General features: G+C 36.2%; 1 protein-coding gene across 5 annotated transcripts in view; it reads left to right on the top strand.

The window, feature by feature from the left end:
- Lcor (ligand dependent nuclear receptor corepressor) overlaps positions 1 to 21,033 on the top strand; it is a 129,826-nt gene that overhangs the window by 82,917 nt on the left and 25,876 nt on the right. For 3 of the 5 annotated variants that reach the window (XM_036169335.1, XM_036169315.1, XM_036169320.1), the window contains 2 exons: positions 2,541 to 2,828; positions 5,713 to 5,806. In XM_036169335.1, the coding sequence (XP_036025228.1) occupies positions 2,591 to 2,828; positions 5,713 to 5,806 (332 nt within the window). In that variant the 5' untranslated portion in view covers positions 2,541 to 2,590. Of the gene's footprint in view, positions 1 to 2,540; positions 2,829 to 5,712; positions 5,807 to 8,476; positions 9,731 to 21,033 lie in introns of those variants that run through there. The other 2 variants (XM_036169341.1, XM_036169329.1) reach the window with 2 other exon arrangements.

The following is a 21,033-nucleotide window of genomic DNA, read 5'->3' on the forward strand; positions in this document are numbered from 1 at the left end:
GCTTGCCTTTGCCTCCAGAGTGCTGGGATCAGAGGTGTGCTACCACATTCAGCTGTGCTGGTCTGTAACAGTTACATGTTTACCTGCAGGTTCTTTCCTCCTGCATCTGATGATAATTGGTTTTACTTGACTCAGTTGTGAGTGTTTCCCTAGGTGTGACCATAATTACAGAATGTTTTAAGTAAATCAAAGAATGAGTACAGTCAAGAAACTTAGAATATGGAGGACTTTAAACACATTGAATATTTTGTCTCATGACTGTCATGTTCATTCAATAAAGGGACAAGAGATAATACTGGCTTTTAAACATCCAAGGTGGAACTCTATAGTTCTTATCATGAAATATTTTACTCACAACAGAACTCTTTAATAGTTATTAATTAACATAGAAATCCCATAAATTGCTGCATTTTGCCATCTGTTTAGCAATTTTCCTCTTTATTACATATTCTCTTACTTTCCATGAGGTAAAAACATACCTCATATATGCCACTAATACAATGAAGTTTTATATATTTTTCTATTTAGAGATTATATATTATGTAGGGGAAATAGGTCTTAACTGTAAAATCAATAACTATTAATAAAAAATTCAGGCCAAGTGGTGGTGGCGTATGTTTTTAATCCCAGTATTCAGGAAGTAGAGGCAGGAGGATCTCTGAGTTTGAGGCCAGCCTGATCTACAGAGTGGGTTTCAGGACTCCAGGGCTACACAGAGAAACACTGTCTCAACACACACACACACACACACACACACACACACACACTCACTCTCTCTCTCTCTCTCTCTCTCTCTCTCCAAAAAAAAGGGAAAGAAAATTCAGAAGCCAGTGTGATTCAGTGCCTTTAATTGTGGTAGAAGTAGTTCCAGACCAGCTTGGTCTACATAGTGAGTTACAGGCCAACCAAGGCTAAATAAGGAAACTCTCTGTCTCCAAAAATAAACAAGATTACCAGTGTTAGGTGCTGGAGAGATGGCTCAGCAGTTAGAGCACTTGCTGCTCTTGGTAGAGGACATGGGTTCAGTTCTTGGTATACACAGCCACTCAAAACCACTTGTAACTCCAGTTCCAGATTTCATGCCTTCTATGACAAGCTTCACACATAGGTAGTAATTTATGCTTATTTGTGTTAATTTATATTCATGTACACCTCTGCAGGTACTCATACATATATTAAATGAATATCAAAAGGGCTGCCTAGGTGTCTTGATGGATAAGGGTGCTTTTGCTATCAAGCCTGACAACCCAGGTTGGATCCCCAAGACCCCCATGATGAAAGGAGAGAATTGACTGCTACAAATTGTCCTTTGACCTCCATATGCACCATGACACCATTGCCCCTCACATACAAAAATTGAGTGGATAAAAATATTATATACTTTTATAAATATTATAAAATATAAAAGCAATATGTGGCTCATATTTTGATTAAAAAATTGGAATTAGTTGTAAAAATAATTTTATTCAATATCTTTTTTATAAGATGATTGCAACACAGTGTATTTATAGAGGAACTGTGGGGTTATTAAATATGGCTTAGGTGGGTAGAAATGTGTAGAGCAAGTCTGTAGATAAGTGTCACTTCATGAGCACTTTCTGGTACCAGGTATTGTTCTTTGGCATCTGTTAGGAGCCTTGTGGGGTTTTGATGATTTGTTCTTACTGTGGAGGTTTTATATTTTAATAGTAGTTTTAAAAAAATCAGATTTTCTTTAAGTCCATAAACCAACCTCTAGAGTTCCTCACGTTTCCAAACTATTTTGAATACTTATTTGCTTTTTGTAGCTAAACCTTAACAAATAAGGAAACTAAAACTTTTTGAGAACTCTTGTAAAGGCCTTGACTAGGCCTTGGGGGGGGGGTCAAGTGTACTGTAAAACATGAAGTTCAGGTGAAGAGTTTTAACACTTATTAATAACATCCTGTACAAATTTATGTCACATTTCTCTTGTTTTAAAGGTATTAGTTGGTAATGGATTTGATTGTTGTATTTATTACCCAAATAAATTGAACAGACACTTTATACCAGGCAAGATTAGGGATACAGAAATCAGCAGATACAGTCTCTAGATGATGATAGAAATGTGAAGATAATAGGTTTACACAGATTGTTTCCTCTTTACATGGATCTTGAAATTAAATCCTGGATCCTAAAGTTAAATATCTTTTATAGTTCTTGTTATTCCTTTACCTAAGAGGTAAATTAAGCTGTCATAGACTCAGTAACCCTTACATAAAGGAAATGAGGAGATAGTTTAGGGAAAACTTGACATTATCTATAGATGTTGACAGTAACTGTTTCCTAAGAGAAGGCTTAGGTATTTCCATACCAGGTAAGTGATTCTTGCTATTTTATTTTCAATAATCTGCGATCTAAATGCTTACCAGTTAAGAATATAAATAAATGGTGAATACAATTGTTGGGATACTAGATTAATTTAAAGAAAAACTAAAGTGAAGTTTCATGTTTTCTTGAAAGCTGTCTTTTTTTCTTAGTTCATTGTCCCACTTTAAAAGTAAATAAATCTTTGTTTACAGACAGTCCCTGGGTCTCCGGCCCCAATATTCCCCTAGTGGCCCGTGAGATCATGCAGCGAATGATCCAACAATTTGCTGCTGAATATACCTCAAAAAATAGCTCTACTCAGGACCCCAGCCAGCCCAATAGCACAAAGAACCAAAGCCTGCCGAAAGCATCTCCAGTCTCCACCTCTCCCACGGCTGCAACTACTCAGAACCCCGTGCTCAGCAAACTTCTCATGGCTGACCAAGACTCACCTCTGGACCTTACTGTCAGAAAGTCTCAGTCAGAACCTAGCGAACAAGGTATGGTTTGATGTCATAGTCTCCTCTCTCCAATCAGAAGACTTCAATTTGGAGAGAAAGAAAATTACAAATAGAGTGCCAGCAACAACAATAGGATAAAAAAATAATGTGATTCTAGCTGGCCATGGGTATATGCTTTTGTATGTCCCAACTCCATGAGCTGAGGCAGGGACAAGGTATGGGCAGAATAGTGAAACCTTGTCTTTTAAAAACAGTGTCATTCTTAAACTGTCCTGACTACTCAGTGGTAGAGAAGTGCAGATAGCATTGTTGAACAGTCTTAACCCATCACCAGATGGGACTGTGATGGCTACACCACCTGGGAAAGTCGGGCAATTATTTTTAAACTTTAACACGAGAGTGATACAAACATTTTCACTTTCTAAAATAATGTATCAGATTCTTAAACCTTAGTACCTATCTGAAAAACACCCTTTGCTTGAAAGTTACACTTTACAAATGAGATAAGTAAAAGTATGCATTGTAATTTCAAAAGAGTATCAGGCCAGGTGTGGTAATGCACACCTTTAATCCTAGCACTTGAGAAGCACAGGCAGGAGTTTGAAGCCAGCCTAGTTTACAAGGGCTGCATAATAAAACCTGCCTTTAAAAATGAAAATAGTATTATAAATAAAAGACAGTAGAATATACTTTAGATCGTTAAGTGTAATATATACACATGAACTAAATAGGAAATAATTTGAAGATATTTCCAAAATAAGTATTAAGAACCCAAATCAGTGAAAACATTAAGAGGTTATCAGTTTTGTTCAGATGTTTCTTGCATCTCTGAAGTGTGTTTTAAATAGATTGAAAATCCCTGCTGTTTTGTGTTTGCACAATGTGCTGTCAGCAGTTTTGCAACTGAGGCACTGTTTGAACTTCTAAAGTGATTATAATTGGTGTATTCAAAACTTAAGAATAGCAGAAAAGGTATGTTATGAATGGATTTGTTGGGAAGAAATATCTTGATTTTAGAAATAAAATTTTTAAAAATAATCTCTTCAAAAGGACCCATTTTTTTCTTATTTTAAGTAATTTATGAAGTTATCCTCTTTAATGGACTGGTGGTAGTTACTTATTGAAGTATGTATTTGAGTAGGCTTTCTTTTATTCTCCCTTGTCTCTCTGTTTGGATATGGTGAACAGTGAACAAAACGTCTTGTTTTGAGAGCGGCCCCATACAGGAGCCCTTCTGGCCCTGTTCACACTGACAGTGCACCTTCCCTTACTGTGTTTTCAAAGTTGTGTTTTTTGGGGTTTTGTTTGTTGTTTTTCCAAACAGGTTTCTGTATGTAGCCAGCTGTCCTAGAACCCATTCTGTAGACCGGGTTGGCCTAGAACTCACAGAGATTCACCTGCCTATCTCTGCCTCCTGAGAGTGCTGGGATTAAAAACAAGAGCCATCACTGCCTGGCATATTTCTGTTTGATTGAGGATTGTTGTCTTTACTACAGAATGAAATTTTCACTAAAAATCTCTTGACTCCAGATACTGCATCAGAAGCTTCAGATTTATAAAAGTGGCATCATAGAGATGTATCTATAGTGTTAGTAGTGCAGGCTAACTTAAAGCAACTGTCTTGGGTTAGAAATACTCTAAGTACTACATTTACTTTGTAGATCTCTAACAGTTGGGTATTAGATATTTAATAAGATGCTACTTGGTTTTTAACATAATAGTTGTTTATAGATGTTTTAGTGATTCCTAAAAATTTTATATGAGGCTGGGCTCTTTTAATTTTAGAGGTTTAGTTGCATATTTCTAACAACTTGAAATATGGGGAGTTGCAGCATCCTCTGATTCAAGTTTTAAGTATATCCTATTCAGGATTTACTGTTGATGTAGATACCAAGACCTCCTGCTAGCCAGCTAGAAATTAAAATCAGAAGCTCTGAATTGTCTTAATTCTTAACTCTGGATGGAATGACAACTTTGGGAGTTGTCAAGTTATGTCTATAAAGGGAAAATTAACTTTGATGAAAACAAAGTCTTTAATTTTATGTATTAATACACAAATCTGTGATTCATCTTGTTTTTTAGGTTACACTTGCAAGCTATTAGGATATTAAGAGGTTTCATTTTCTTTTTTTTTTCACTAAATTTGAACACCATTTTAAAATATTTAAATTTTTTAAAAACTCTTTTCTTAAACAAAATTTAGCGATTGAACTTTCAGGATCTTTCATAAAAGATTTATCTTAAATACACACTTTTTGTATCAAAAGAATAGTTAGCTGGGCGGTAATAGAACATGCTGGGAGGCAGAGGCAGGCGGATCTCTTGAGTTTGAGGCCAGCCTGGTCTGCAAAGCCAATTCCAGGAGAGCCAGGGTTACACAGAGAAACCCTGTCTTGAAAACAAAAACAAAAAGAATAGTTAAAATATATACAAATTATAAGCTGTTAAGCGATTCATCCCTTTAGTTTATCTTGTGTGTTTTGGAGGTTAAAGTAGATAAATCTTGAGGAATTTGGGAATGTAGGTTTTGTTTGGTTTTTTAATATATTCATACATTTGACTAAAGGTTTAGAAAATGAAGTATAATAATTCCAGTGCAGAACCCATGCTGTGTAACTGGTGTTTCCAATATCTCAATATATCTTACCATCTTCTGTAATGTTTTAACTTTCTTTTGCTCTGTTGACAAGATACTTAGCCCTGAAAAATACAAGTATATTATATGTACAACAGTATAACATGCTTTGCTAAATTTGTTTCTCTGGAAGAAACTACCTTTTTTCTTTTTAATGTAATACCTCAGTATGACAAATGTCACCTAGGTGTAACAGTATAACAAATGCTATTTCCTCATTGTTAGTATATCCAGTTCATATTTGTTTCTGTTCTTAATGTCCTCAGATATTTCTTTGTGTCTCTACAGACGGTGTGCTTGATTTATCTACTAAGAAAAGTCCATGTGCTAGCAGCACTTCCCTGAGCCATTCTTCAGGCTGCTCCAGTACTCAAGGGAACGGGTAAGGGAAAATATTTATAGCCTTCACAGTTATATAGAGAATTCATCTAAGGCGATTCAGCCAGCTGTCCTGAGCATTGTAAGAACTTACTCTTCAGCTTCAGAGTCTTGCAAGCTCAGTCTGTCAGTGAAGGAAAAGAGTATCTTTGGGCCTTCTGTCAGTGTTTTGGAGTGTGGAACCTGTGCTAAGTAATTGCAGAGTGTAGAAGTGAAGAGAGTATTAATATGTGTTCAAGTTGTTGAGTGGAAAGTGGGCTCCAGTGTTTCATTTGGTCTCCCTGGTGAGGTGTGTTAATGTGTGTTTATTTTTGTTTGTTTTGGTTTGGTTTTTGGTTTTATTGGCTCTTGATTTGAACTGCAGTTTTAATTCCATGGCAGTTCAGAAAATGTAACTGTATGTGATTTTGTTTTTAATAGAATGTTGTAGGTAGATGAGTAACCATCTTATATTGCCAAACATTATTATATACTCCGCTGGATAAATTTTAACCCCACAGTGAATTCTTTGACCACTTATTTTATAGTGTAAGAATTGCATAACCTTTATGATGTGTATCTAGTAAACATTTTGGTAAACCAGATGTTAATATTTAGATACCATATTAGAAAATTGTAACATTATCTAGATATGAAAAATTATGTTGGTGAGTTTAAATTAGTTAATAATGTATGCCTTAAACTTTTTAATACTGTTGATATGGGGAGTTTTTTAGACACTGAAGGAATAACTAGGCACTAAATGGGCTTTTTCCACACTATTAATTACTTTAAACTGAAGGATTCTTTTACTGACTTATAAAAATCCCCCTTATTTTCTCCTAAATTCCATTGTCTTCCTCCCTCCTACTCTATTCAGTCTAAAAACATTAATTTGCTTTCTTATGGTTTAATATAAGCTCTTCTCAGAATTTCCTTGTGTGTATACTAAATTAATCCAGTATGATCCCAAGTTACTTGGGTCCCCTTTCAATACCAAAAACATTTGAATTGTGTAAGCGTGTTCCTAGTAGAAGCCCAAGTACAATTTCAAACTGAAGCCCCTGTTTCAGAATCACCTTAAACCTGGTTGCCAGATTTATGTTCTGTATTGTTTAAGCTGCTGTGTTCATTCATCTGAGTGGGAAATATTTTCTACTTGGTTTTATTTCATGGAAGATAAATTCATAGCAGTACTGCCCGTCTTTCAGTTGAGTATTCAGTGTTACTGTGTTAATGGTGGCAAGTCTCTGTGAAATCTGGGAGAATGTAGTTGGTCATTTATTTCTGTAAAATTCCACTTTTGGGCCTGACTGATATAATCATTCCTCTTAGTAATGCTTTGCCTTTCTCTGTTACGAAAATGAAAACTTCATGAATTAGGGACTGGGAAATGGCTCAGTTGCTGAAGACACACACACACACACACACACATACACACACACACACACACACATACACACACACACACACACACATACACACACACACACACACACACACACACACACACACACACACACACACACTTTGGATCTCTATCACCACAGGTGGTAGGGCTACCAACCATGTCTGTAACCCCATACTGGGGAGGGAATGGGCAGAGACAGCAGGATCCCTGGGGGTCATTCGTCAGCCTGCCTGCTGAATCGGTGAGCTCCAGGTTCAGTGAAAAAAAAGCTGCTCACCACCACAAAAAGAAGAAGAGCAGGGGAGAAGAATGACCAAGGAAGGAAGACACCTAACACACACAATACCTTAAAACAACTACAAAATCTTAGGAGTTAACTGTATAAGTAATTGACTTTAAACATTATTTCGACATAAACAATGACATTTTAAGAAAAAGATTTGTCTTCAAGAAGATTGCTACCAAGTTATTTATACTTCTGGTTATATTGGCTCTGAGTATAACTTAAAAAACTTTTGGGTAAAATAAAAAGTCACTTTGCAGAAATGTGGTACTGTGTCTGCCTACAACCAGTGGGGTTGTAATGAAGAAGTGTGGTAAGTTACCAGCTTTGCTTGACTTCCTCCCTCACCTTGGGACTGGTTGTCATATTTAGGTTTTTTCCAAGCAGTACAAGAAATGTCATTTGGAATTGTTTAATTTTTAATGATAAACATTAACTTGTTTGTAGCATAAATGAGCAATTATCTGTGGGTTTCATCAGTGTGAATGCTGCCAGCTTTATAGATAGTTGTTATGAATGTTGAATGCATTACATTAAAATAAATAATTTGGCTTACTCTTTTATTACTGTGCTTGTTTAGTGGTAACGTCACGTTGGTAAACAATTCTGTATAGATAATGGAGATACTAATGATTACTTTGTAATTAATGGTTAAGGTGCTATTTTCAAACAGTTGCGCGAAACTTTTTCTCCGAAAATTTGTGAACCCAACCAGAGACTGCCAACAGGTTTGATTTTTCTTTGCCCAAAAAATTCCTGGTTTTTTTTTGTTTGTTTTGTTTTGTTTTGTTTCTTTTTTTCACTTTTTTCCTTTTTGTGATCAAGTTTTTTAACTAACTGCTGAGACCATGTGTTTTTTTTTTTAATTTTAGAGAAAAATAAATAAATAACACAAAGTGATGTTACCCAAGCAAGGCCTTCTAATAAAGGAGTGGTCCCCTCACCCACCCCTCCCTTCCTGTGCAAGTCCTGCTCACATCAGTTTCCTTCCATCCAATTAGGCGACCTGGGAGACCCAGCCAGTACCGCCCAGATGGACTTCGGAGTGGTGATGGGGTACCTCCAAGAAGCTTACAGGATGGAACCAGGGAAGGTTTTGGACACTCCACATCACTCAAAGTTCCACTGGCTCGATCCCTGCAGATTAGTGAAGAGCTACTGAGCAGAAATCAATTGTCCACAGCTGCCAGCCTTGGGCCGTCTGGATTACAGAATCATGGACAGCACTTAATATTATCCAGGGAAGCCTCTTGGGCAAAACCTCATTACGAATTCAACCTCAACCGTATGAAGTTCAGGGGAAATGGTGCACTCAGCAACATCAGTGACCTTCCTTTTATTGCAGAGAACTCTGCCTTTCCAAAAATGGCACATCAAACAAAACAAGATGGAAAAAGAGACATGAGCCATTCATCTCCTGTAGATTTAAAGATACCACAAGTTCGAGGAATGGATCTTTCTTGGGAGTCTCGCACTGGTGATCAGTACAGCTATAGCTCTTTGGTAATGGGTTCACAAACGGAGAGCGCGCTTAGTAAAAAATTAAGGGCTATTCTTCCAAAACAAAATAGAAAAAGCATATTAGATGCTGGACCTGATTCTTGGGGCTCAGATGCTGAGCAGTCTACCTCTGGACAGCCATATCCCACATCGGATCAAGAAGGAGACCCTGGCTCCAAGCAGCCTCGGAAGAAAAGAGGGCGTTACAGACAGTACAACAGTGAGATACTGGAGGAAGCAATCTCGGTGGTTATGAGTGGAAAAATGAGTGTTTCCAAAGCTCAGAGTATTTATGGGATTCCCCACAGTACACTGGAGTACAAAGTAAAGGAGAGGCTGGGCACTTTGAAAAACCCTCCAAAGAAAAAGATGAAATTAATGAGGTCGGAGGGGCCAGATGTTTCTGTAAAGATTGAATTAGATCCCCAGGGAGAGGCAGCACAAAGTGCAAATGAATCAAAAACTGAGTAGGAATACTGTAGAGTGCCAATTACTGTACAAACTGGGTGAGCACTACTGCATCATTGTCCAGCTGTCACTGCACCTGACTTCATTACTGTGACACTTGCTTCTTTGCAGATTTTGCACAGACATGTGCACAGAGGTGAAAGGTGCATTCTGAATGTTGCATATTTTAAATTTCCATGTGCAGTATGGCTCGGAATATTGTTTGGCCTTTTGCATGTTTCTCTATACAGAGAATTGAGTTACCTCACAGACCAGATACATGGAAGTGGACTCCTTGCCTGTAGAGCCTGCATGCTTTTCTTTATTTTCTTTTTTTTTTTTTTTTTTTTCTTAAGTTATGTTTGTCTTTACTTTAAAAAAAAAAAAAAGAAGAAGAAGAAGAAGAAGGAAAAAAAGAAGAAGAAAAAGCCCCCTTTTAGAAATCACCTCTGTTATACTGGGAGCTTTATCATTACAAATTGAAAAGCCATCTTACAAAAATGTTCACATTTTTCTTCTATGATTCAACTAATTGAAGGGTTAAACTAAAACGATGAACCTTTGACTTTAAGAAATTTGGTTTCTTGATAAATACTTGGGTCATTTATAATTATATTTTATCATTTTCTTTTCATTATTAAATTTACTTTCTAAATTAGCAATGTCTTAGTGCTCACCCAGAGGGGAGGCGGTGGAGATGTGCACACACTACCTTCAAAACTGTTTCAGTTCATTGCTTGGAACACTACCTTTGCTGTAATTTCATTTGAGATTTTCTAAGGGTAGAATTTGCTCTCACCAGCAAGTGAGATTATAGCCTTATCTCATGGAGGACGCGCTCCCTTCTTCCTCAGGAGCAGTCAGGGTACATTTCATAAACAATGGAGGATGCCTCACATTTGCAAACTTAGGCTTCTTTATATTTTTCAGTGGTTTTATGGAAGTGGTCATGTACTAACCAACAACTGAGTATTGTTTTGGCCAGTAGTTTTAAGATATCCAAGCTGTGTTTATTGGGAATCAGAAAATAGACAAAGCAATGTGTATTAGTTAGCAATTATGGCATAAATGATGCTAAGAGTTTTCAGCCTTGATAATTTCTACACAGATGAAGGATCTAAGTTTTTAGTAAGAAAAAAAATCACAATTCCAAGGTGACCTAATGTGATTAGGTTGCATGTTGATTCTGTTAGTAGTTCAATTGGTAGTTTAGTTCACTGGGGTTTCTGTTTTTAACTAATTCAGATACTGCTACCAGATTGGGAGAGGTTGGATTTTAGATTTTAGTTAATTTTGTTTAGCTGAACTTCTTTTCCCCTTGTTTTTATGGCATCCTACATAATATCCCTTTCTTGACTTTTTCTGGTTGTTTAGCACACATTCAGGCCCTTTCTGATCATGTTTGTGTAAGCACTCCTTAAAGAACGTCTTAAGCTTTGTTTGAGATGGGCACATGAAATTGCAGTAATTTAAGTTGGGAAGATTTATTTTCAACAGATAATTGCAAGAATACCTGATAAGTAAAGCCAGTGGAATTTAATCTCTTACTATGATCAGATTAAAATTACTATTTTGTGCAAAGTAAAATCCACACCACTTATACCTTGTATTCTAATCTGCTGAGGAAGGTGATCAGGACCTTCTAAATGCTTAGCCAAATCCCAAATCATTGCCATTTCTGAGTAAAATAAAATAAGTATTCAGTGTTAATTAGGTAAAGATTGGTTATTTCAGAAGAATACTAACAACTTGAGAAGTAGTAGGAATAACTCCAGACAGGCACAAATTCCTGCCTGAAAACTTTGAACCCATTAATTCAATTAGGTAACAGGTAGATTTCACTTGCAACCTGTGTGTTCAAAGGTTAGGCACACCATTGCTGCTGTTAAAATTAAGGCACTACTCGTTTTTTGACATAGGTTGGGTGTGGATTCCTCTTTTGGTTATTTTGTAAGGCAATGTAATCAGTGAATGACGCCTGTTTCTTCTTGGCTTGTTAGCCTCAACAGACAAAGAGTTTGGTAGTGTTAATGTGACTGCAATATTTCCTGGCCTAGCTGGAAGTTGCAATAAAAATACAATATGAGATGCATGATTTTCATCTGCAGTTGAAGGAAGTTGTGTGAAGTTTGCTGAAAGCAAAAGGCTAAGCTTATGAAGGAAAACCTCCTTTGTTCCCTCTCAGTTTGTCAGCACACAGTTAATTGCAGTCATGGTTCCTTTTTGCACAATGCGTGGGGTAGTCAGTAGCCCAAAATTGTTGCAAAAGATCCCTTGAGAAATTAATTTGTGCTTTTTATTCCCTCTCAGAAAGACATCATTAAAGGCCCATCTAAAAAAATCTGGCCCTAAAAGTTGAACTTTTGTACTTTTACTCTTCAGAGAGGTTTAATCCTTTTGTGGTAGTTGATAGTGATGTATGAGTTGAGTTATGTAACCCTTGTCATTGTAGTGTAATGGGAGTGATCATTTTACTAACATAAATATTTTCTATGTGTGTTTCAGTGGATGACAATCGAGCAGCAGAAGAATGGTGTGCCTACCCTTTAATGCTGCAGTTTAAATAAGAGAACTTGTATTGTGTCATTTCAGACTGTAGGCTGAGAGTTGTAAATAGTGAAAATTGAGTACTTCTATTATTATTTGTTTTGGTTAGAAAGTGAATTTTAAAAACAAACCAAACTCTGAAATTCTCAGATTAAAGTCCTGAGACCTGAAGATTGTAATATTCATGTCTGTGAAGCTTTTTAACATTACACTTGAGATCAGTCATGACTTGATATTCAGGTAAATTTTCTTTTCCAAGAAGCTTTTGAATAAGCATGTTTTCTCCAAAGGTTGGTTGGTTGGCTGGTTTCTGTTTCTTTCTTTCTTTTTCTTTTTTCTTTCTTACTTTCTTTTGCTATTGTGTTTTTTTGTTTGAGTATAGATTGTTTTAAAGCACTAATTGCATTACATTGGTAACTGCAATATAAAATAGCCATTATTGTTTTGTGAAGCATGGTTGAAATTAGATAGTGGTCCCTTTTAAAATTCATGAGCCTCTCGAAAAAAAAACTTAAAAAAAAAAAGACAAAAGCTGCTGAATATTTCAAAAGATATATATTTTACCTTATTGTAGGTTTGTAAAGTTAGTTTGTAATATTCAGGTGCACTTTTAATGTTAAACTTTGTGTTCAGAGTTCCACTATACTACATATTTCTTGGAGGTGGCTGTCAGTCTTCATACCACAGTGATCCCTTAATATTTGATTTCTCTCTTGATTTACCACTCTGCTGTATGGCACTTTCAGTGTAGATATTCTAGTTTGGAGACGTCCTCATAAATGTGTAATGGAGATTGGTCTACTTGCATGCTTAATTTCTGCTAATCAGAGTTTTGCATGGCCCCAGACAACAGTTGACCATTTTTATGGTATGGGAAAGTATAGTTCACAACTGCCTGTCACAGATTCCTTTTTCCTCATATTTTCCAGTAAGGCAAATGATGAGATTATTAAAATTACATAACACTATTTGAACTAATGGTAGGAAATAATATACTTACTGTAATAAATCCTTGCTTTTTAGTGCGAGAACATTGATATCACACAGTAGGTAATCTACAGTACTGTGAACACTAAACAGTTCTAGGAGAGGTATAGTTGGGGTAGATGACACCCCAATAAAATACTTTATCATTAGTATTCCTGTTTTTGAGAGAGCAGAATCAGCAGGGATGACCCAGTATAGTGTATTATTTTACTTTGTTTGGCAGGCTTTCAAATGACTGAATTATATTGTGATGAGCTATACACTTTTATTCTGCTCCCCAAATACCATGAAGGACAAGGTCTCTCTTTCAGGAAAAAAAAATATTTATATTTGTGTATAATACTTTTTAATATAAGTTTGTTGTTATTCTGAAGTTTAGATGTTGCTTGATAAACCTTTGCTGCAGCGGATCATGAATATGAGCAAGGCTTTGTGTAGTAGTAGGGTCCATATGTGAAGTTAATTGCTATTCAGTTCTGGTGAGCAGACTCAGAGGTGTGAAGTGTGTATTAGCTTTATTTGATACAGTTTTACTTTGCAACATTGAAGTGCTTTAGAACTCTGGTTATCTTACAAAGCATTACCTCAACCAATTGGCATTTCTATTCCCTGTGTTTTACCTTAGCTGTAATACCAGCTGTTTGGGATCAGATAGCAAAACATTAAGTGGCACAATGAGGTGTTTAGTTCCCAATTTTCTGGAGAGAACTCTAAATCAGACTAAAAGTGACTACCTGCTATGGCCCATATCCTAACTACCTTCTGTCCTTAGGCAGCACATGGCAACCTTTGAGCTGCTAGTGTGTTCTCTGTCTACCCCAAGTAAGCACATGTTGCCAGACCTGGTTCTAAGCCTTTGTGATCCTTTTACATTTGATTGCCCTATGATGGTGAAGCTTAGATTTGTTTGATTATTTTCATAAAACAAATAGTTTAGTGTCAGAACCTGAAATTATTTTGAGCCATCAAAGCATATGTATGACAAATTAGTGTTATTTTATTTGAAGACTATTACATCCTAGTAGCTTTCATTTTGAAACAAATTTTTGGTTCTGTAATTGTTTATGTAACCAAATGCTTAAGGTTGTTTTCACATCTCCATTCTTGTATTTATTCGGATTGCTGTCATTGGTGTTAGACTATGACAATAGGTTGGATTGCCCCATTTCATATTTTATTGGCAGATTGAAAGTTACAGGTTAAGTTTTAGCCTTCAGGAAGATGTCACACATTGTTTTTCTTGTTCCCTTTCTATTAGAATTAAATTTTCATTAATACTCTGGTCAATCCAGTATTACTCAAACTTGATGGCTTTAGCCATATAGTCCTTTTAGAAGACTATTGAACTATATAGGTCTTTGGTTTTTTGTTTTGTTTTTAAAAATCTAATTGCTTTAAAAAAAATCTACTGAAAAAGAAAGATATATATATAATATTTTATTATATATATATATATATTAATTGTGGTACAAGGAACACAGACCTCCATACTCTTTTATCTTTGTCCTTGAGACTTGAAGATTTGTGAACATAGTGACAAGGGAAAGTAAGAGGAACTTCTTTCCATGTCCTTTTATTCCAACTTACACAATGCCTTTTGAAGAAGCAGACATTAGCCCTGTGGTATAACACCGCTGAGTGCCGTAAATGTTAAAAAGGATTTTGGAGCAGGGACTGGAACATAGGATGGACAGGTGTAAACATCAGAGAAAAAGATCAGCTGCTCCAGATAAACTAAGAGTGAGTCTCAAGACACTTGTGTTAAAATTGGATCATGTGCATTTGATAGGAAAATTTTTTACTTTGTTTTAAAATGAGAATTGAAACTAGTGTTTATTTGGTAGACAGTAAACATGAGTTAATTTTGCAACTGTTTGGGAGGTAATTTTAAGATTTCCAGTTCATTTAGAGCTGTATTCATTTTTTAAAAAGGCATGAAAAGCAAGCACTTTTAGTAAACCATAGATTTATTGGATGTAGCAAATATTCATAATATTTAATCTTTATTGTTTGAATGTGAAAATGAACTCTTTACTCCTTGAACTGTCATCGAGCAGGCTCAAGATATTCTCAACACTGGAAATGACCCTACACACATACCAAATAAATAATAATCTAAAGCAGTGAGACATTTGAAGATTCATACCTCTTAAACTTCTTAGATTTGTCTTGAAAAACAGTTTGTGAAACTATAACCAGTATTAGTGCAGTCTTGGGTTCCTTGTTCTGCATAATTGCACCCTTTCTCAGGTATGTCCTGAAAACATAAATTCTTCAATCTCTTTGGAGATTAGAGTCTCAGTGGATAGTGTGTAAGGGATGGGGGGGGGGGGTTGGGAGTAGTTGGACACAGGATACTGACACAGTAGAGCAGGGATTTTTAACATTCAGTAGCCAAATAGAATTTCAGTCTAGAATATTTTTGCCCCCACAGAATGATTCTTATTTGGTAAATAACCAGTGCTACACTCCTGAAAGTCTTTGATCCGGGTGACTTTTTCCTGCTTGGTGGTTGGGTGTATAGCAAGCCTCACTGTCATTAGGGAAGCACTTCCCCAAATGTTTGAAGTTCTAGAAAAGGGATAAGTCAGCACTTTTCTGTTGAAACACTAAAGTCTTAATTTATCTTCAGAGTCTTAGGTACTGTAAGTTTTAGGATGATGATTTTTAAAAACCATAACTACATGATAATGGGGTCAAAACACATTTATATAAATAATCCTTATTTTAACAAATGACAACATTTTGTACCTTTCTAGTAATTCTAATTGCCTCATTTTTCCCATTTCATTTAAGCAATTCAGGCTTAGGAATTTGGAATTTGAGAGAAAGGGGGAAATTCCCCAAATGAAACATGCTATCAGACCATTTTAGAAGTATAAATCACTAAGGAAATGGGTAGAGATTCTCTCCCTTTGAAGTCTTCAGGGAATGAGCAGTATTTAGAATCTTTGGCTGAAATTCAAGCCTTTTTACTGTGTAAATTTTTAATACTGATTCACTCACATGCTTTTTACATCAGAGGACTGATATGGATCTTAGTGGTTTTAAGTTGTGGAAGGGTATATTTCTAAAACCAGGGGGTGGGGGGTTTAATTAACTAGGTTAGTATTACCAGCATTAGTGAGTTTAAGGAATCTTAGTATGTAATAGCGAAGTGTTTGATTAAAAGTCTAATCCTATATTGCTAGTCAAAATTAGTTACATTCTGATCTAGGAAAGGTATAGTCCTTGGATATTGATATGCTGTGCTGTTAAAAATGCAGACCAGAAGAACCCTTTGTCCAGCCCCCACGTGTGCTTGTTGTGATGGGACGTACACTTAGCAGTGGCTTGTTGCTACTTGGGGGAAATGCATAAACTATACATTGGAGCGTTTGCGTATAATTCTTTATGACCTCCACTTTAAACTGTCAGACATTGGTATTTTATCAGTCCACACTGTTAAATAAAGCTAATGTTTTAAAAAACCAACTTGTACACACTGTTTAAAAACCCTCAGGGACAGTTTTCACACTTTACTCACTCAATTCAGGTACTTTGATGCTATTCTTAAACCTAACAGTGACTTGTATTTTTCTGTTTTCCTTTTATTTGAACGTGCTGGTAGCACATCTTTGATGAATGTCAACTTAAAAACTCAGTTCAGGTATCCAGGTATAACTCAGCCAAACAGATTTTAAAGCTGCATAACTTTCCAGCACACGGTGCCTCACACTCTTATAGTGGCATTCTATAGATTCAGTTATAACTACTGAGCAGATAATACGGGGGTTCCTGTTAATGGTGTATTTTTTTAAACATGCACACATGTATAGCTACCACACACACACACACACACACACACACACACACACACACACTTAAACTATATATTTTTAAATGCCACTAATAGCCAGCACAATGAAAATAAGTGACATTCCTCACTGCTTCTGTAAACTATAACAGATGCAGTTTCTCCTTGCTGTGGCTCTTGTCTCTTCGTCATAACTACTACTGAATTCAAGCACTGGTCCTTGGTGTCTGACCTCTACATTCTATGTATGCAATGTCTTCAGAGAATCTGTGCACTGGCCACTGTGACGGAACCATTGGGCCAGAAGTGCTTTGAGTTTACCAGTAGTGATTCTGCCAAAGTTGGTATTTTAACATTAAGTATGTAAAATGTCAAACACACACGCACACACGCACACAAGCAGAGGTCCAGGTCTGCATACAGCAGAAAGTTTTTATCTCAGTGTATTTTAGAGCCTCAAAGACCTCAGTGACAAGTTCTTTCTGATGGTAACTTGTCTTTGAACACTTGTTCTCCACAGTGCTGCCTGTGGTTAGCAAATAAGTCATCCCTCTGCTTCAGTATTTGATATCTTACATCCGAAAGAAATTCTTCAAAGCCTTTGAAGACATGGAAAATGGCATTTTTTCAAATTTCTAGAAGTTCAGTGTCATGCAACAAAACAGGAACCCCCTTTACTCTATGGACCTCATTTCAATATACTGTTTACAGTTTGACGGAATTGTATAATTTAATATTTCTCTTGTACTGTAGTTTATATTTATTTACAGATTTTTGTACTTGTGTGATTTGAACTTTTTGTTCTTGCTATAATCATTTGTTTATGTAGTAGAGCACTTATGATCACAAGTTAAGTTTTTGGGTTTGATTGCACTACATATAATTTTTAATGCAGTTCTGATTTTGACTGGACTAAAATAAGCTGTGTCTTAATGTATGTGATGAGTACTTAAATTTTAATCCACGTGGTTCCCCTCTTTTGTTTTTTTCTTTTCTCTTTTTTTTGTTTTTTGGTTTTTTACATTGTATGTCAGAAGCACTAGTTCTTTTGTGCATGTGTAAGACTTAATGGTTCCACTGTATTATTTGACCATGACATTTTGGAGAAACATTCCCAGCTGTAATGTTGTGTATGGTAGTTCTCACTGGATGCTAGAATTTAAAAACCACTATTCTTCTAATAAATTTTGTTGTGAAAACCTGTTTTTAAAGCTTGGTTTCTGCTGCTTAAGGTTTTAGTGCTTCTTAACACTTTACAAAAAGGGTAAAATGGGTACAGTGAAGTGCACGTGTTGGTCGTCCTGTGATTCTTCCCAGATGGAAACCTTCTAGATTATTAGAAATAATGCTGCAGAAATTATAGTTCAACATTCTAGTGCAGACACTACCTTGTCCCGCGTGTGCTTACTGACTTGATACTGCTCCTGGACTACATTCGTTTTCTTTATTGTATTGTTTACTTAAATACTAATGTTTTCAGCTAAACCAAGATAGATTGGGTTTTATAATACCAGGTTCTGCTTAAAAGTCAGGTTTTCACTAGGTGGTGGTGATGCATGCTTTTAATCCTAGCACTTGGGAGGCAGAGACAGGTGGATCTCTGTGAGTTTAAGGCCAGCCTGGTCTACAGAGCAAGTTCCAGGACTGCCAGAGCTACACAGAGAAACCCTGTCTCCAAAAAACAAATCAAAAAGGTCAGATTTTCATAATCAGAGTAAAAACTTCTTACTATGATTGATTGCCAAAACAGAATGGATGACTTGTTTGCTCTTGAGGTACAAATAGTAAAGAATCATTGTACTTGTCGTTGTTGGGAGGATGCTCATGAACGTACCATGGTGTTTGGGAGCTCAGGGTGTAAAGAAACTGTATATTATAAAGTGGTTCCTGTTGTAAAGGGGTTAGAAGAGCTAAATTATAGAGCCTAAAGATTAGAAATATGAGCAAACTATTTCAGGAAGCTTTTTTCAACCTCACAACATAATTAAATATAAACAGAAATTTTCTGTTCATAGATGGTCTTACGGTGCATAGTTGATCTACTAATGGCTTTATTGTCTGAGACAGATTGGCTCATAGCTATGTCTTTTCAGTCTGGTGTTTGTAAAAATGAAATTTTTGATTGATAATACAGATGTTTGTTGTCTTCATCTTCTTGTTCAGTTAGGACATGTTTGTAGACTATTCTTCTGGAAACCTAACTATGTGTACATTTCAGGGCTTATTTCCTGTCATTTCTTCCACTGTCCCCTTTAAACTGGTGGCCAGATCAGTGTACTAAGACTTCATGCAAACAGCTCATGTGAACTTTGGCTTCAAGTCTGTACTTGGCTTTTGAACTACTGTGGCCCGGCTTTTTTGAAGTGGCATCTTTTAAACCAGAATTTCTCTGGTTATGCTTATATTTGAGAGCTAGTTGAGGCATCCTGGTGTCTTAACAGGTGTGGGAATTAGGAAAATTCTCTAATAACAGACAAGAGTTGCATAAGGGAGATGCAGTGGAAGCAGTGGCTTGACATATCCTGAGTTGTATTTTCTTCATGAATCTCTTCCATGAAACATTTGTATTCAAATATAAAAACACACCTAGATCAGGTGATGCTAGGTCTTGTAATGAGTGAGGAACAGTAGTAGATAATTGCTCTTGTTATAGTCACACACAACATTATTTGCTTCCAAAGGTAAGCACTGTAACAGAATTGTTACTCAACTTACAGGCTGTTGCACTTTCTGTTGTGTGTGCTTGAGTGAAACATGGTAGTAATGTATTCAGACTGCATTTACAACTGAAGACTTTAGAGATTAGTGAAAATTAATGATAAAACATTGTAAAGAAAAAAAGCATACTGCAGCTTTGTTTGGTCAATGTTCACGTAAGTTCCAGAAAGTAAGCAAGCGTCAGAACTTTCTTTAATGATTGGGCTGAGCTTGTGGCACAATGGTGAGTCTTTGCCTATCATGCATTGGGTCCTCAGCTTGATGTGTGTGCAGTATAAAATGTGTGTGTGTGTGTGTGTGTGTGTGTGTGTGTGTGTGTGTGTGTGTGTAAAACAAAAGCAGGATTGGAGATTTAGCTCAGTGGTAGAGCGCTTGAAAGCCTTTAAAGCCTCTAAGTCTTAGATTCTGAGTCTGAAGGTTGTATAAGCATGCAAGAATACTTTCTAGTGTTCATTGATTAGTACTTTATTTAAATATTCAACCTTAGATCACTTATGTTTTATTTGTGAAATAAGGGTGTTTGACTTTTAGATCTTTTTTTAAACCTTGAATCTTATACAGATAGTTTTTAATTAATTGTAAAATAAATACACAAATCTGTTTGAATATTGGTAAATAATTAGCAACCCTTTATAGAATTACCTATTTACAACATTGCAGTATTTTCTCAATAAAAAAAATATTAAAATAGATTTCAACGTTTTCAATATCTTATGTTCAAAACTAGTCTACTATGTTAAGTGTTTATTATGAACTATAAGTGAATAAGATGGTACTTTTGCTAGAGTCATCAAGCAGTCACTTTTTATTCTTTTTATTTTATTCTTATTTTATTGTTACAGTTTCTTTGTTGGGTGCAGGCAAATTCTATCTTAAAATATTCAGACATAAATAGGCCTGGCAGGGGGGTCATAGACTATGTTCAGTTTTAGTTAAAATTAACCTTTTAAGAATGTACAGAACATGCCGGGCAATGGTGGTGCATGCCTTTAACCCCAGCACTCAGGAGGCAGAGGCAGGTGGATCTCTGTGAGTTTGAGGCCAGCCTGGGTCTACAGAGCAAGTTCCAGCTAGGACAGGCTCCAAAAGCTACACAGAGAAACCCTGTCTCAAAAAACAAAATAAAAAAAAAGAATATACACAACAGGGTTCTACTCCAGAGCAATGTGATAATTTATACATGTGGAACTTGAACATATTCTCTACTTTCAAAGTGTCTTGCAGGAACCCATCCCTCCTCCCCTTTTTAATTTTAGTTAAAATGTTTAAGGCAGGTGTAGTAGCATAGTTCTTAACTCCAGTACTTAGGAGGCAGGAGGATCATGAATTCAAAGCTGGTTGGGGCTATATGATGAGACTGTCTCAAAATGTGGGAAAATTGTCATCTTTTTTCTTTTTCATTTTATTTATGTACGAATGTTTTGTCTGTATGTATATCTGTTCACCACTTGCTTGCTTTGGAGGCCGGAAGAGAGCATCCTATTTGAAACTGGAGTTAGAGAGTGTTTATTATGTAGGTCCTGGAAAATGAGCCCAAGGTCTATGGAAGAGCAGCCAGTGCTC

Source organism: Onychomys torridus, chromosome 1, assembly GCF_903995425.1.
Source record: "Onychomys torridus chromosome 1, mOncTor1.1, whole genome shotgun sequence".
Taxonomy (NCBI): domain Eukaryota; kingdom Metazoa; phylum Chordata; class Mammalia; order Rodentia; family Cricetidae; genus Onychomys; species Onychomys torridus.